At 31.8% G+C, this 17,816-nt stretch overlaps 1 protein-coding gene across 1 annotated transcript in view; it reads right to left on the bottom strand.

The window, feature by feature from the left end:
* Positions 1–4,950: 4,950 nt before the first annotated feature.
* The window catches only part of LOC129217391 (dehydrogenase/reductase SDR family member 7-like), a 50,695-nt gene continuing 37,829 nt past the window's right edge, over positions 4,951–17,816 (bottom strand). The window contains exons 5-9 of the mRNA XM_054851688.1: positions 14,191–14,383; positions 12,261–12,307; positions 10,093–10,212; positions 9,836–10,005; positions 4,951–5,230 (exon numbers count right to left, since the gene is read on the bottom strand). Coding sequence (XP_054707663.1) covers positions 5,128–5,230; positions 9,836–10,005; positions 10,093–10,212; positions 12,261–12,307; positions 14,191–14,383 — 633 coding nt within the window. The 3' untranslated portion in view covers positions 4,951–5,127. The remainder of the gene's footprint in view (positions 5,231–9,835; positions 10,006–10,092; positions 10,213–12,260; positions 12,308–14,190; positions 14,384–17,816) is intronic.

The following is a 17,816-nucleotide window of genomic DNA, read 5'->3' as shown; positions in this document are numbered from 1 at the left end:
GTTGCCAACTTTTATATTTTTTAGAATTATCAAAAACTCTAGTGAGTACAATTTTATACTTGAGTTAGAATTTGAAAAACATGCTTTGAATTTTGATCATTTCATGGACAAAAATAATTCTTTCAATTTTTCTTTCATTGCATTTTTTTTTTTTTTTTTAAATTCTAACTTTGATTTAAGTACTGTTGGTATTTCTGTTCGTAGCATACTTAGCAATGGAATTTCTGTAGCTAATAAAAAGTGGCCTTAGGATATTTTTTATCATTTGGATTTGCATGTACAGGGTTCGTACGCTCCTTCAAAACTCCTCCAATACTCCTTCATTTTAGAAAAAATTTTGAAGGGCCCTTCAAACTCCTTCATTTTGGTTTTAACTTCTTCAAAACTCCTTCTTTTTTAGTTCAAGTCTACATAATCTTCCTCTATGGCAGTAGCTTAAAATAATTTAATCAACAACTGAATTTGTCACAAGGGCGATTTTAATGTAGCAATTTCGTATGTTTATTTACTTTTTCTTTTTATAAAGATGTGATTTACAAATTGATAAAAGTTGAAGGTGAAAATTTTATTAGATATCTAATAACTATTTTTTTCAAGTTTTAGAATGATTGTTTTTCCCTTCACCACACTCTTAATAGCAGAAGTCAGGCTGTCTATTTACTATTCAAATATTTAAAAACACATAAGTAAATGCTAATGCTACTATATTAAGTGATTGTGTTAGAAAAACATTTTTTTTAGTAAATTGCAGTTATGATATTTTAAAAAGGATCATCTACATTCTACATGTAGATGATCATTCTACATGTAGTCATGCCTTGAGGGAGAGACGGGTTCATGACATTGTGATACAAGGAATAGAGAGCGTGACAAATAGTGACATCACTCAGTTATTGTAACAATATGTTTATAAAAATATGACATGGGGTGACAAGAGGAGGAGTTAGGTGAAGTGTTACACTTAGTGATAAAGGGGGGAGGGGGCAAATATGTTGAAAAAAGTGTGACATCATTTAATGACAGCCCGTTTGTACTTCTTCAAAATCTCATTTTACTCCTTCAAAACTCCTGCATTTTATTTCCGATATTGAGTACGAACCCTGATGTACAGTTTTGAAATAATTAAGTAACACTTTTCTGAGATAATTTCCAATGAATGGTGGTGTTCTGAATGTTTCAAATGTACATTTTATGTCTTAAAGTTGTAGATATTTTGAAGGGTGATTGTTGAATAGAAGGTGGGGGGGGGGGATGTTTATCAGCAGTGACATTGAGTAAATAAAGAATACATAAAATGAAACATCAGTACTGTGCAACAAAAATATGTGTGGATGGATTATTATGGCTGTTTTTATTAAACTTCACATTGCTATCATTTTATCTATATTATATATATATTTTAAGTAGTGCAATGCTTTAGAAAAATTCTTCATATAACCAGAATTATTTTTAATGGGAAATAATGTATTACATTTTATAAAAGCTTTTTGAAAAAGCATATCTAGATTTCAAATTTTATGTGAAATGAACACATGTCGGTATTTTGTACTCTTTTTCTAAATTTTGATTACATTTATCTGCAAATAAAATGAAAGAAGGGGAAAGAATTATAAATTTTTATTAAGTTTATTAGCATACTATACACTTGAAATATTGTGTATGTATTCCATTTGATTTTCTTTTGCAACAATTGTGCCTTAATATGCAAACAAACTTTTGTTTTTGCACTTGTTAAGAAAAGAACATGTAGAAAAATTGTACATTTAGAAACGTTTCCCAGTTACTAACACTGGAAGTATAAAATTGCTTTTTCAAACATCCCTGCTTCTCCTTTTATTTTAAAACCCAAATATGGCATGTAAAATTTTTTCAAGTAATATTATTCTATTTTAGAATGTTTTCTCCCTGGAGCCTTCAACAAGCATTCGTGAAATAATTCATACAATGAGAAAAATTTTCCATTTGCTGCTGCTGTATATTTTGTGGCGAGATAAAGTAATGCTATATATGCTGCATTGCAGGGTTGGCTGGATTAGACCCAACTGGGTTGAACCCAATGGGTTTTTTCGACAAAAAACCCATTATTTAGCCTACTTTTGGGTTTTTTAAAATTTTCTGAGAAGTTTTTTAAAAAATTAATTAAATACTTTCACAATTTAAACTTCTTTTTTATTTGTTCTTCACTACAGACAATGGACATAAAAAATGAATTTTGAACTTTAACAGTATTTCTTAACTCTTAAGGGCATTAAAAAAATACTTCAAAGATTTAAAAAATATATATTTATCTTTTTTCTTTAAGTGATTAATAAATAACTCAAATTATCTTGACTAAGTCCTGTCACGTCTGATTTTCTCAATATTTGTAGATTGTACAGAGGAAACTACTCTAGCTAAAAGGCTTTCATGTGAATTATTTTCTGCAACCCAACATGTCGCAAATCTTGAATAAACAAGGTATTTTTTTTAGAAATTAACAGGTTTTACAAACGGTCGGACAGAAAACAGAATTTGGATGAATTGTATTTTCATTATCTTATGAAAAAGTTTAATATTTCTTTCTCTGTACGCAGAAATGGAAAAACAGGCAATATAAAATTCAAAGAAATGTCTTGCTTAAGCTGGAATTCAGTAAATAGGGATTTAAACTACTTGAGGTTCCACTGTAGTTTTGCATAACAAAATGAAATACAATAAAGTAAAATGAAAAATAAAATGTAGTAATTAAAAATGAACAATAGATTTTATCACTCAAGAAGTAACTTTGCCTTAACTGTTGGTAATCATGAAAACTAAAAAATCTGAAACTTCACCATTTTTGGGTTTTGTCGCCTTTTATACTTTTTTTCAGAAAACCCTGAATTTTAACTAGTTTTCCAGCTTTTTTTACCCCAAGACAATTTTTGCACTTTGTTCATATACTTACACTACAATATGCTACAAATACCCTACATTTTCCTTAAAAAATGAGAAAAAAAAAAAAACACATTTCTTTTTAAAAAACCTAATTTGGTTGGGTTTTTGGGGGGGTTTTATTTTAAAAAAAACCCTGGGTCCATGAGCTTTTTTTAAAAAACCCGGGTTGCCAACCCTGGTCATTGGGAAAGTAATACACAGTTTGCAAAAAAGAGTTTTTGTGTCATTTGAAGAAAAGAGTTATGGATGCCATAGCAATAGGGCCAGCTTTAATTTAAGAGACAGACACTTTGTTTACAGGTGGTTTAATACCCATTTAAATGAAGTTTATTATTTTTACAGCAATAAACAAAATGTTTCAGAGAATGACAAACCCCCCGTGTTCCCCTCCGATTACACTAGTTACTTGTACCACATTCATAACACAATAGATTTCTTATAGTTGGCAACTATTACTTTCAACTGAAATTTATGATTTTAAACAAACATTTTAGAGTACTATTTGATTATTTTGCTGCACTCTGTATTTTTTCCTAATTTTTTTTTCTTTTTTTTTTTCTTTTTCTTTTTTTTTTTTTTTTTTGAATCTGATGTCATGTTTTATGTTGCTGACATGAAAAGTTAAAACTCTGTACTGTGTATTTAAAAAAATAATAATAAATTGTAAAATTTTCTTTTGAAATTTGGCATATGTATTAAATTTAAAATAAATTTGTTGTTTTTTTTTACATTTTGCTTCTGAATTGATTGTTCTTTTTAACAAATATTTCTAGAACTGTAAGTTGCGTGTGTGCATTGCTTAAGCTCTCTTCCAGTTGATAAGCTTTGATAAACTTTAAAAGCATACACGGAATACATTGAAATCCACTGCAAAAGTCTGCATTGTTTTTAAGATGATAGAGGTTCAGAAAATGCAGATCAGTATTTATGCTTCAGTTTCCAGTTGGAAGATAGTATGATTTTTAGTTTACTAATTTATACTTGTTTAGTACTTGAATACTTCTTATGGTGAGCATAACTTCCTGTTTTATATCCTAAAAGGACAGCAGCAAGGGTGCCCATCCTCCCCCTCCCCACCCCAAGAGCAAGGGTGCATACCACCCCCAGAAAAAAAAATGCCTCTTAAAACACCTCCCTTAAATATTTCAAAGGCTCTATCTGCGCTCCCTCCCCTCCCCCAAGACGGGCACTCCTGATTAATTGGACGATTGTAGCTTATCATAAATTTCATTTTTACGTGTACCCCTTTATTTTTCAGGAAATCTACAAGCATATAAAAAATTGTAATTTTCTCGTGACGTCTGTCTGTACGTATGTATGTATGTATGTGCGTATGTATGTTGCATAACTCAAGAACGGTAAATCCTAGAAAGTTGAAATTTGGTGCGTAGACTCCTAGTGGGGTCTAGTTGTGCACCTCCCTTTTTGGTTGCATTAGGGTGTTTTTAAAGGAGTCTTTTACCCTTTTGCCGGGGGGGGGGGATCATTGTTAATTTCGATGTAAACTCGAGTGGTGTTATAATTTGGTGGACACTTGGCGATATATCTCCAGTCTTTTGGTCGCCAACTTGGCGACAAGTTTGGCAATTTTTTTTTCTAAATTTGGTTTCAGTTTGGCCACTGTTGGGAATTTTTAGACAGTTAACAATTGAATCACATTAAAATTGCCAGTAATGGAGAAATGACATTAAATTGGAGTAAAAGGAAGTCATGTGATGCACACATCAGCTCGTTTCTTTTGTATCCTGGCAAATTAAGTAACTAAACTGCATGAGCCCTAGTCTGTCTATTGGAAGAATAACAAATTACTGTATAGTGTTAAATGAAAAATATGGTGGAGCTTGTACAAATAGATTAAATATTATATTTAAAGGAATTTTTTTTTTCTTTGTGGCATCTTTAGTAGTACTCATGTTCCTAGTCTTTACTCTTTTCAAGTTCCTTATTTCAAGTTGAAGCTACTGTAAATGTTTCTGTTTGAAATTAACAAATAAATAAAATACATATTGAAGAAACAAATGAAACTTGATGTAAATGAGTATTTATAGGTTCATATGATACAAAAAAAACTGCTTAAAATATTGTGATGATGTAATATGGAAATGATATGGCATGACAGAACAGGGAGGAGAGGTAGAGGGGATGGCTTGATTGGCCCCTAATTGTAGACAGAAGTCCCTTGAATAGAAAGATAGGCTTACATAATTGTTTTCATTTCCCTTTAAACAGCGGTTTCCACACTGGGAGATCTGTAGGCCACTTTCCCTGATGAAGTTCTGAAAGACGTTTCTTGTTGTATATCAGACTCATGATGCTAAAAGTGAAAAGCATACATAAATTGTAATAATGTAATTCACATAAACGATAAACTATACCTTGTACAGTTTTAATGTGTTATAGTAATTTGCTATAAACAGAGTATCCATCAGAATTGTTTGTGATCCGAAAATTTTGGGCTGACAACATTCTAAAACTGAAAAATTATTTTTGAAAAAGAAGAAATAGCCCAGTAAATTTAGGATTTTTTGCACCACGAATTTATAACTAAGAATTATTTTCAGAATTAGTTCCTCATAGCATGTAGAGTAAATCCTAAAATGTCCCCTAAGATCCCATGTGAGCTTCCATCCAAAATGGCGGATCAAAGATGGCCGCCTAGTACTTTTTGTTTTCCTTACAGCTTGGTCAAAAAGGATGATTTTTCAGTTCTAAAAAATCCTGTATGCTCTAAAAGTAATACTCTTTCTATATATACCCTAAAATAACCAATAAAAAGGTTCACATAATTGTTTTGACATCAAAAGATAAAATTTCTATTTTCTACGTAATATGCAGCAAAACAAATAAGCTACTAAAATAAGGAATTTTTTATGGTATTCTTTTTAAAATATGAACTGCAAAATGATTGATATATTCCATTTATTGAATAATCAAGTTGCTTTTATTCCATTTGTGAAAGAAATCTTGCTATTTCTAGCTTTGGAATGAGAATAGGATAAGAGAAAAAAGTGACCTTATAATGAATTTTCAAAAAAATTACAGAATATAATATATTTAGTACTTAGTTAAAACTGACATATAATATCTTTTTGAAAAGCATGTAAAATATATAAAGAGAATATAGTAATGTCAATAAAAATCTAGAAAGAAAAAGCATCACCATTCAATATCATCATCCTCATCTTCGAAACTGTAAACAGAAATTGGATTTTTACATGTTTCACCTAAACAATGCATGCAAAACTTGAAACATTAAAGGTCTGCGTTTTCATTGGCATCTAAGCACAGTTTCACATAACTACTGTTAATTTTTAGTCACAAAACATTAAATGTGGAATTCCTTCAGAAACATAAGGAAATGACAAAAGCGTTGTGAACAGGTCACCTTTTTTCATAACTTATTGCCATTTAATTGGATTCACGTTTTTCTTAAGCCACTGTTATACTTTTGGATAAACATAAAATGGATGCTGTGAAGCAACTGTGCTTGTGGGTGGAAGAGTTGCCAAGCTTTAAATTTTGAAGACGAAGTTTTGGTTACTTAATAATTATAGCGGTTGTATCGTAAGATGTCTAGAGAGTTAACTGTTACTCCCACCAAAAAAAAAAAAGATTTTTCAGCAACACTTCTACAAACTGTGTGACCTTATCTGGATGCTACTGCGCTGTGAGACCAGAGAAAGCAGTTTGAGATTTTCCTTTAGCAACTTGAAAGCTCAAAATTTGCCCTTTCTCAATATAGCTGACTTGGAGTCGGAGTTACATCCTGTGGCTGCGTGGAGCAAAAGAAGAAAATCCTTCAAGAGACCGAAGACGTCTTATAATTTCAATATATTGAAACATTTTTCTTTGTACTAAATTGGTATGGGGTACAAAATATACAGTGACGTTCCAGACATACCTCTTTCACTTAGAATCGAGAGCAGATTTGTATCAGTACCTATTACTGCGACTGGTCTGGAGCTGTTCTGGCATGTTTTTATTGCAATTGAGCAAATTAATACATTGGCTTCCCTATCCACTTGTACAACAGTCATTCCTTCTAATCGGAAGTATTCCATCGTAATTTGAATTTATCTTGATTTGTTCTCCGAATTGCGCAAAAAGTTAAGTCTATATAGTCTCTCTCTCTTTCCCACTACATTTTCTTCAAACAGCAGTAGTCAGACAGTTTCGACATCATCCTTCTTTGCTTTTTCCCAATGTTAGTTGGTAATGCATATGGGTATCCATTAAAAACCACTGTTCCACATAAAAAGAAACTTTTTCTGAAGAAACCTGAAGTATTTGAGACATATGTCTTTTTATTATATGTCTGACTCGTCCCATGCCAATGCGTGCATAAGAAATCCTTCATCTTTAATGGACAAGGAGATTGGTGGTGGATGGCTTAACAAAAGGCTCTACAGATTCAATGATAACTGCTATGCTTGGGTTTTTATCCTTTCTCAGAGAAACCCAATCAAAAAGCAAGGGTAATTAAGGGGCTGATTCATAATTGAGATATCTCGTAAATTATAGTTTGATTTGAAAATAGCAGCATCCTGATCAAAAACTGTGGAAGACTGAACAGAACGCTCATTTCTTAATAATAAAGCCTTTTTTCTTCTGAAGTTTAACTTCCCCAAAAGAATTTCCTAAAGTTGAAGGCGTTGATTTTTCACCGACATTTTTCCCATTGTCGGAAACATAATTTAAAAAAAGAATTGTCGCCTAAAGTGCACAAAAAATAGAGAGATAACAATGATCTTTTTAGTTATAAAAAAAAAGTTTTGAACGATTTTTGACAAATTTCTATCGTTACTGTGAATGTTTTTTTTTTAATATATATTTTTTTAATTTACTTAATATTACGAAAGGAATTTGGAGCCACCATACGATTTATGGCTGTTTCAAAGAGCTAATAAGCAGATCAGCATTGAATTTTCACAACGAAAATTTGCAGATCATATTTTTTACAGCTTTTTATGGGTAAATGTCGATAAAACATAAGCACCAATTCAAACATACAGAGCATTATTTAAAACTAAAATAACAACTATTGACTAATATATGAAGAAACTATTTTTAAAAAAAATACCCCAAAAATGTAAAAAAATATTTATTTTAGTAGCTTAAGTGTTCTGCTGCATGTTACATAGAGCACAGAAATTTCAGTTTTTGGTATCAAAACCGATGTTAGAAATTTTTTATTGGCTATTTTGAGTTATTTATAGAAACAATATTACTTTTAGAGCCTACAATTTTTTTCAGAACTGAGAAATTTTCATTTTTGACCGAGTTATAAGGAAAACAAAAAGTACTAGGCGACCATCTATGATCCGAAATTTTGGATGGAAGCTCACATGGTAACTTTGGGAACTTTTCAGGATTCAGTCTACTCATGTTCAGGAACTTATTCTGAAAAATTCAGCTAATTATAAATTTGTGGTGCATCGACCCTAGTTTTGGTCTAAATTTACTGGGCTAAAAAACAACTTTTAAAGTATTTTGCTTCAAATGAAAAGTATATTTAAAAAAAAAAAAAAAAAACCGATAACCCGGGCGAATATACTAGCCACTTGTATTTTTTGCCATAAAAAAGCGGTAATGAGTCTGTGTTTTATAGTGAGTATGGAATTTGCTTTTTGTCTCTTATTGCTAGTTCCTGTTTTCTCTCTTTACACTAGGATCGGTTTTAGAATTTTTTTTAATGCAAGGTAATTCTGTTTGTATGCCTCCTACTTTTAAGACTGGTGCCCAATCTACGGCCCGCGAAGCTGATCCATGTGACCCGTTATGTTTATTGTAATGAATCGAAAAATATCTTCTGGATTCTTCCACAACCGATCATCTTCATTCGTTATTACGAATGATTTTTGCAAAGTACAAGTAGCCAGTGATGGATTTCTAAAAAGCAGATGGAAACATCGTAGCAATAAAAAAAAAATAAAATAAAAAAAAGCATGTTGTAATGATGACAACAATGGGGTTGTTTCCAACAGTCAAAAGTACTACTTTTAGTCACTGCAATTGATAGAATAAGCATAATAATAATAATAATAATAATAATAATAAATATGGAGCCAAAAAAAAACTTTTTTCCCTAACCGTTATTTTTTAATTAATTTTTTTAAATGGCTACGATTTTGGAAATAAAGCGTGGTCTTTATGACGTCACAAGTGATGTACTATGGCACGCTAAATGTTCACGCTTTGCTGTCAACCGCGTTGCCCGGACATGATAATTTGCGCTGTTCCCTAATGGCATCAGTGAATGGCATTTCATCACTTGTGATGTCATGTACAGAAGCATAAAAATGGTTAAATTCTATGTTTTTAAGCATGCCCAACAAAATATGGGGCCTCTTTCAAAAGAAAAAATTTTGAAAACAACCCAATTCTTCGTTTGAATTTTTTTTTTTTTTTTTTCGTTTTCCATTTTATTTTTAAAGAAAGTGTGTCCTGACCCGCGAGATTCGTATAAGTATCAGGTGCGACTCTCGGACAAAATCTGGTTGGGCGCCACTATTCTATGAAAATACACGTGTAGTATAAGGATTAATGCAAACTCTTCAGACATTTATTATTATTGCTATTTCCTAAAGAGAGATTAGCATAATTAATGTAATTGTTTGTTTAATTTTATTGTATTTATTTTCTTTCACACTTTCGTAAAAGCATCTTTTATAACTTTTAGATGATGTCAAATACCTCTTCTCCTTTATTTCCGTATTCCTTTTTGGGCGTGGTAAAATTATTATATTATACAACCTATTTAAATAACGAAAAGTATTCTGGGTTAGAAACAAAGAAACAGTTTTGTGTGTGCGTGTGAGCCGTTTTATATCCGGAAAGCCTTCCAATGGAGGAGCGAAAAATCCTTAATTTATGAAACAGAACGAAAAAGTCTTAGCCATAAGTCTACAATTATACTTACTATTTGTAAATATCTGGAGCAAATTGAGATCCCCACATCATGAATAGGAAGGGTTGATAAGCAATCCAAGATTCAAAGAGTTTGTTGACAGAAGCCACTAATGCGAGGTAGGCACACCTTTCCGAAGTCATATTTAGGCATTCATAATGGTTGTAATCTTTTTGGAAAATCTTTAAAATAAATAAACCACATTTTTATCCAGAATTGGAATGTACCCAGTAGTAGAAATTTATTACTTGACTAGTTAAAAATATTACCTCATCTTCTTTGGTAGTCATAGTTTTCCGAAATATTTCAGAGCTGAAAATTCCTGGACATACCATAGTCACTGAAATTTTATCTCTCTGGTATTCGGTTCGCAGAGCTTCAAAATAACCCTACAAGATATTGATAATATGGGGAGAAAAAACATATGTGAGGACATTTTAGTTCGTAAAACGTAATTATCTATTACTAATTGGCACAGTAAAATAAATTTAAAACGTGAGTATTTTTATAATACCCCGCACACCAACTCTAACTCATATTTTAGCTTTGTTTATTTAATTTTCTAAATGTCTTTTGTCATCGAATTCGATATACGATCTTTAAACACTAAAAAATCTAAGAGCATCTAAACATCCTTCACAAAATGTTATGTTGCTGGAAAATATTTGGTGTACAACTGGTTTGCGTTTTCAATTGAATTTTAGTTACATTCTTCGGGATTTAATTCTTGGATTTGAAACCTGTGCAGGCACATCAGCTAGTTCTGTAAAAAATATGCTCGTTACTTAATTCTGTAAAAGTAGTTTCTCTGTGTGTGCAGTGTCAGTGCAGAGAAAACTGCCAGTCTTTTCTCTACCAGCCATTCTTTTTGCAACGGCTACAAACGGTATTACAGTGAATCCCCGGTTTTATGTTTTATGTCGGACTAGTAATTAAAAAAAACGTTCTAAGTGGGGAAACGTAAAATCGGGGTCGTGTTAAAAATCTAAGCATATGGTTTAAAAAAAAAAAGACTTATCCAATGAAGTGTTGGGAAAAATGTGTAATCTTCACTTGTTTTTATATACAATTTCATTTGAGCACGATCTTTTTTGCAAATTTGCTTCTTAGTTGGCATTTACGAATAAAAAAAGTTTTAGAGTTTTTATGCATAGAATTACTTGATCAGCTGTAGGGACACTATCGATTATTTCTCTTTCGTCTTCATCATTATCATGGAAAGCAGGTAGTAAATCTGATATTGATGGATACACTTGTTACCAACTTCTAGAAAATTCTAGAGAAGGGTCAGCGATTCTAGTCCTCAATTGTCATGAAGAAAGTTGGGCGATCAGAGGAAATCCCTCTCGCAGACAAAGGACAATTAGACTGTACAAAAAGATCTAGAGTAGCCTCGAATAGCTATAAAACAAATTTACCTTGTAAAAATAGAAATCTAAATTTTTTTGAAAAAGTTTGTGTGAGTATTGTAGATGAAAATTAATTTTGATCTGTTAGTAGAAAAACGTATGAAGCGGACTTTCTGAGAAGGGTAACGTAAAATCCGGAATATTTTAACATTATCAGTATAGCTGTTTTCAGGGACCATCAGGTAAGGAGATAAGAAGTGAGAACGTACGAAACGAACAACGTAAAAACGGGGTTCCACTGTATTACATGAGTCTCCAAGAACCATGGCCTGTTCCTAAACATATCTTAATTATTAAGTATATGTTGCACCTTGGAACGTGTCCTAAGGTACAATATGATTGACTGTCATCTCTTTATCTCTACTAAAAGCCCACAAACGCTTCTAACAAAAGAACTTTCGTTCCGCGACATTTTAAACAGTCATAATGTAATAATATATGAGCAGTTTACTCAATAACATTGTAATTTATACTAACCAGGAAACCATCCGATACTGTAATAATGAAAAAAAGAATCTTCATAAGTGGCAATCGGAGAAACACGAAGTACAACATGTTTTTAGGCACATAAATAATTTGCCCTCATGTCCCCGTTATCCGAATATAGGTTCTTAAAGACTGCCCAAATTTTAAGAAAAGCCACCAAAGTTAACAGGCTTTAGTGAGAAATGGTTTCACTTTTTACAAACGGATGTCTTGCCATGGCAGACGGTGTAGTCATGTGTACATTATATTTCTCGCAGAGTCTTTAAATTTTTTGACTTTTCTTAAATGTCGGCAGACTTTATCGCGATTACGGGGACTAACAGTTTATGCGTCAAAAAATGTCTCTTTCGATTGCTACATATTTATTTATTTATTTTTTTCATTATTTCGCTATTCGTGTGGTGCCCTAGCAAGATGTGTTCAATCTTGAAAATATCAAAAATAATATTTGGAAGGAAAAAAGTCAATTTTAAATCACTTAACTATTCATTTTGTAAATTAAACTGTCGATTGTTTTATTATAATAAGATGCAAGAACATACCTGTAAAGCATGCTTTGTTCCTGTGTAAGATGCCGTTGATGGCACACCTGCAACATAAAAAGAAAAAGAAAAAAAAAACACGTGTAAATGTTTTTTTTTTTTTCAATATCCAACAATATCTAAAACAGATTTGAATGCGTAATAAATTAATGCATAATATCTAAATTAAACTAAATGTATGAGAGAGATAAAACTTTACGTATAGAGTCAACTTTATAAAATCAACTAGTGGTACCCGCACTGCTTCGCCCGTAGTAGAAACTTAAAAGGTCTTTTGGTTCGCCCGTATATTTACAAATAATGTATGGTGCATTTCTCGCCAATTGGCTTGCCCATGTTACGGTTCCACGTTATAACTTGGTAATTTACTCATCCATCTTATAAAAATTTTGCTCGAGAAAATGTTTTTAAAATTGGAATAGAAAAAGAACGAAATCGAATTTTCGAAAAATCGCTTCGGGGTGCACACCCCCATGCTATAAACTAATTCTGTGAGCAAATTTCATGAAAATGGACAGAACGATCTAGGTGCTTTGCGCGTCACAGAGATCCGGACAGAGAGACTTTCAGCTTTATTATTAGTAAAGAAAAGATAAAGATGGGAAGTATTTTAACAACGCTTGAAAACAACCAATATGAGTAATTTTCGAATCTTATTGTTAAAAAATCTATTTGTACAATCCCCCCCCCCCCCAAGTTTTTTTTTTTTTTTTTTTTTAATGGACGGAAAAGATAAATTGCAGTTAGTTGTGCAACGTTCACAAATCTAATACATATGCGTTCAGTTTCTGATTTGATACGTTGCTAGCGCTCCAATGATAAGATTAATTTTAATAAGAATATCTTACTAAATATGGCGATACATTACGTGAACTTTTTTTAGAAGTATAAATGTAAAGAATCCTATCAAAACAATTAACTTCTTTTTCTGAGTCATTATTTGGGGAATTCTTTCCCAAGTCATAAGTTCCAATTGAACATTTTAAAGGTTCCTTAATATTTTCGAATGTTTTGTTGAAAGTGCTTAAAAACCCTTTTGTTTTACATTTAAAACAAGTAGGAAGCCTGTATTTTTCTTTAATGATGAATTTTAAAATTTAATATAAATGCAAGAAGCATAAAATTTGATACGCTAGACAGATTACTAACGATCCATGTAGTCAGTCAACGAATAAATAAGATCAGAAATTTGATTTGTTCGGGAAAATTGTTTAGTTCTTTCTGTGAGTACGCAATAATTATTCAAGTATAGTCTGACTCTGATAAGTTGACATTCGATGGACTAAAGCTCATATGATTATCTTTGCGCATGCGCAAACTTCTCTCTCTCTCTGCCGTTAAAGTAGTTGGGAAAAAAATTCCTTAGCAAGAAGGTATGCACGACGTGCGTATAATTTGGTGTTAATTTCGAAACTCATATTTCAAGAATTCTGTTTTAATGTAGGATATCGTGTGTACATCTCTATCCTCGGTTCCTGAGGAAGTCAATTAATCGCTAACAAACAGAAATGGTTCATTTAGTCGGTTGTTATTCAAAAATTAGTCTACAATAGAATGCGATCGGTGACATTCCACTTATTAAAATAAGTGGAAGGTCTATGGCAGAATGGAAATGCAAAGCGTCCTCCTCTTTCAACCCGAGCAGAAATGAGCTTGTCTAAGCACATATATCTTTTTACCAGAGTCAGACTATAGCTATCAATATACCACCCGAGCAGTTGACACAACTAAAATTACTTGTTCTTTTTTTGCCTTTCAGCAGCTCCAGCTATGAAATAACTGCTTAACTGCAGCGGCTAACTGCATTGTTCTTAACGAAGTAAAAAATGTTTTATGTGGAGAAGTTTCAAAATCGCATACGATTCTCTCAAACAGAAATTAATTTTAATGTAGTTATTGTTGAAATGATTGTCATTTAAAAATTACTCACCAAATTTTCCGGCAATACTTGAAATTACTACGATGTGTCCTTTGCCTTGACTGAGGAACTGTTTTATGACAAGTTTCGTGAGGGAGATCGGCCCAAAAAAGTTGACGTCGAACATTGCTTTATCCACTTTTATATCAGTATCTATTAGTCGCCCAATTTGGTAACGTGCTGCGTTGTTGATTAGAACATCTATCTGGAAAATATAGAGTCCTTAAACAAGGTTTCTTGTTAGACTAACAAGCACTTGTCCATCCTTTGGACAATCGCGTGAATTTTAAAAGTATACGTCGTAATCATGGTCACCCGATGGGAGGTTACTATGACCTCCAAAAAATGTCCTGATTCGGCACAATTTTTGTCTTACACCACTATCACTCTGGTCCCATATGATCGCTAGATTAGGGTTAAGCATGTGATTTCAAAGTTCCATTAAAAGTAAAGTTATAAAAAAGTACGTTAAAATTTTAATTACCTCCAGTTTTCCTTGCTGCCCCACTTACATGAGTAAAAAATTAAAAATATAAAAAATAAATTAAAAAAAAATTTGGATTGCATCTGACGCTGAATTTAGTTGCGTCAAATTTAGAAAAATGCTTTGATATAAAAATGTCACAGTTCAATTGCGAAGCACGAGGCATTTTGCTAAGGCGTCTCCCAAGTTTCGTTGACACGAAATTTTCTTCCCCCCTGTTTTTCAGCTTCTACCATACCCCTTGATATATTAAAGGAGAAGGAAATTTGAAATGTCTGCGGATAAACTTTTGTAAATCGTATGGTCAAAGTCAACAATAAAATTGTAGAAACCTAAAACAAAATCTTCCAAAACCCCGTGAGTTGTTTCAAATACTTTTCACAGCGTTCCTGTTGATTCATAGTTGAAATAGGATAATAAGAGCATTTTAATATAGTATTTTCTTCTTTTTTTTCAATATGTAGAAACTAACATTTCAGTTTAAAATTTTAGCTTTTAACTTTGTGAGCAAAAAATCTTGATGTTACAGAACTTGGAAAAGAGTTTTACTTTCTTGGTATACGATCTAACTATTCAAATTTGAACATAAACAAATGTTAAGCATAATTTACAGTAAAAATCGTTACAAGACATGTTTTGGAGACACAAAGAATTGTAGAAAATAAAGCTACAGTTGAAAATTGCAAAATCTTTATAGGTTTTCTTATCATATCTACCAAAACATTTTTTTTTCTTTTCTCAAGACATCAATTGGGCAATTTTGTTCCAATTCTGATTATTGACATACCATCAATGCTACCCTCTGAAGCCAAAAAGGGACATTTCTCTGTTTTTCTTACGCTTTCTCTTTTTTTTATACATATTTTGTCTCTGCAGAGTATTTTAATCAAGCACTTTTATTATACTTGACCTGATTGTCACGGAGAAATCTGAGGCCTGGTTTTGCTTATATCTCTACAACTAGACCACTTAAAGACTTTGGGATTTCACTAAATGATTTGCTTAATCTTAAGGTACAACTTAGCGCTGAAAAATTAAAATTCTATAAATTACTTTTAAATTTAAAAAAAAAAACGCCTTCAAAAAATACCCAGGAAGTAAAAAGCAAAAAATAACTGATTACACTTACATTCTATTTCCGACCCAAACATAGAAATGAAATTTATTTTACAATTCCAGTACAAAAATCAACTAAACTAAACACCGAATTATAAATAAACACTGATTTAAATTACTATACGATGAATTATTTTAAATACCTAACTAATTATATACGGTCTCTTAATTTTTAATAACCTTTTGAAGTCGGGGCCTCCTATAAACAACTTCATAACGTAACTGACAACCCACCGAATCCTGAATTAAACACTAATTTAACTATACGCGAAATTAGTTTTTAAAACTAAACCTACTCAGTTACGTTAGGTAGTAGGCGCCTTCATGATGACACCAAAGTTTTTACATAAATTCTTAGCTACACTTGCATACATCAAAAATCTATACATATCTATACATATAATAAAATAAGATGTTTGTGTGTGTGTGTGTGTGGCGCGCATCCCGGGAAAATGGTAAGGCCTAGAAAGATGAAATTTGGTATACAGGTGTAGTTTTTGCTGAAGTTGTGCACCTCGGGCTTCGATTTTTGATATTTTAATTAGAAAAAAAATGATTTAATGTTTTATGTGATTTTTAGCACTTTTTAGTACTTTTAACCTCATAGACCCCGAACCAATCGCGCCAGACAATTTTTTTTTGTACTATAGTGTCCGAAATTTAATTTTAAATATGATGAACATAAAAATTTTGATGATAGAGCAATTTTTGTATTTGTTATGAATTTTTGAAAAAACCTTTATTTTGCATTTTTTTCTGGGTTTAATTTTCTTTTTAACGCATCCCGTGAAAAATATAATAACCTCTTTTCTACAATTTTACTATGTAGTAGTCAGAACATTTCGTCCTCTACAGAAAAAAAAAGTATTCAAAAATATTCAAAAGTTTTTTTTTTTACAATTTTTTAGCCCATTCTTTGCCCCGGCCGATACAGGATCGGCCGCGCAGTTTGTGTTAAAACTGCCCCGGCCGATTCAGGCTCGTCGCAAGAAAGTGGTTCCTAACTGCCTTCGACGATCCTGTGTCGTCACGGCGTTTCTAGCAGTTTTTGCTTCGGCCGAATATGTGTCGGCGATCCTTCCAGGGGCAGACCCCTGTTATTGCGCTTCTCTGTTGGGTTGTGGTGCTTTTAGGGGAGCGCTAATCAAGCTCTTTTCCTTATGCAAAAGGGAAGTAACTTACAGTATTTCATAAAATTTGTTGTAAATTATTTTATTTTACTAAGATATTAACCTTTCAATTACTCTTAGATGGGACACGAATAATGCTTCAAATAATCAGGCATTATATTTTTATCTTTTCGTGGAAGCTTTGTTTCTTAGCATTATGGCGTTCGAACTCCTGATGAACAAGTGGGAAAATATTTCCTTACACATTTACCAATATTTCTATGCCTGAATAAAGCAAAGAAACAGAAATATTTTTTTCTTGTTATCAAAAATCCACCTTCTTACCCAAGCAACCTTCATTAAATTGTTCATAATCCTCAAATTTTATAATTTATTTTACACACTATTATTTTTTTAATTATCTTACACATCTTAATTTTGTACGAGTATGTTTTTTTTTAATTATTATAATGTGTTTACTACGCTTTTTAGTTATTTGTATACCATTATTATTTTTTAATATTTATTCATTTTTAAATTATGATATTTTCAAACTTAAATTATAACGTTTTATATTCGCGGCACCCTTTGATGGCTTTTTAGTGATACAGTTTTGAATATTTTTAATTTCACAAACAAAAATTATGACGACCGCATTGATTATACATAATAGTTGACCCTATGCAAAACATAAAATATATACTACAGTACAAATGAAATGATAATATCTTGAGTTCTTTTCGCTTTACTCATACAAAACGAAACATTCCTTTTCTCCTTTTCTTTTTCAGATTTTATTTATTGTTTTAAAATAGCTCCAATGTTTTAATTGCACATTCTTTTATGAGATTTTAAAAATAGAAATAAAACATTTGATTTCTTTTCAATAATCAAATTGCCTTAATTAGTAAATAATCCTATGAAACTAA

This window comes from Uloborus diversus, chromosome 2 (genome assembly GCF_026930045.1).
Source record: "Uloborus diversus isolate 005 chromosome 2, Udiv.v.3.1, whole genome shotgun sequence".
In the NCBI taxonomy this organism is placed as follows: domain Eukaryota; kingdom Metazoa; phylum Arthropoda; class Arachnida; order Araneae; family Uloboridae; genus Uloborus; species Uloborus diversus.
The sequence above is the reverse complement of the archived record's forward strand: the minus strand, read 5'-3'. Positions and strand labels throughout refer to the sequence as shown.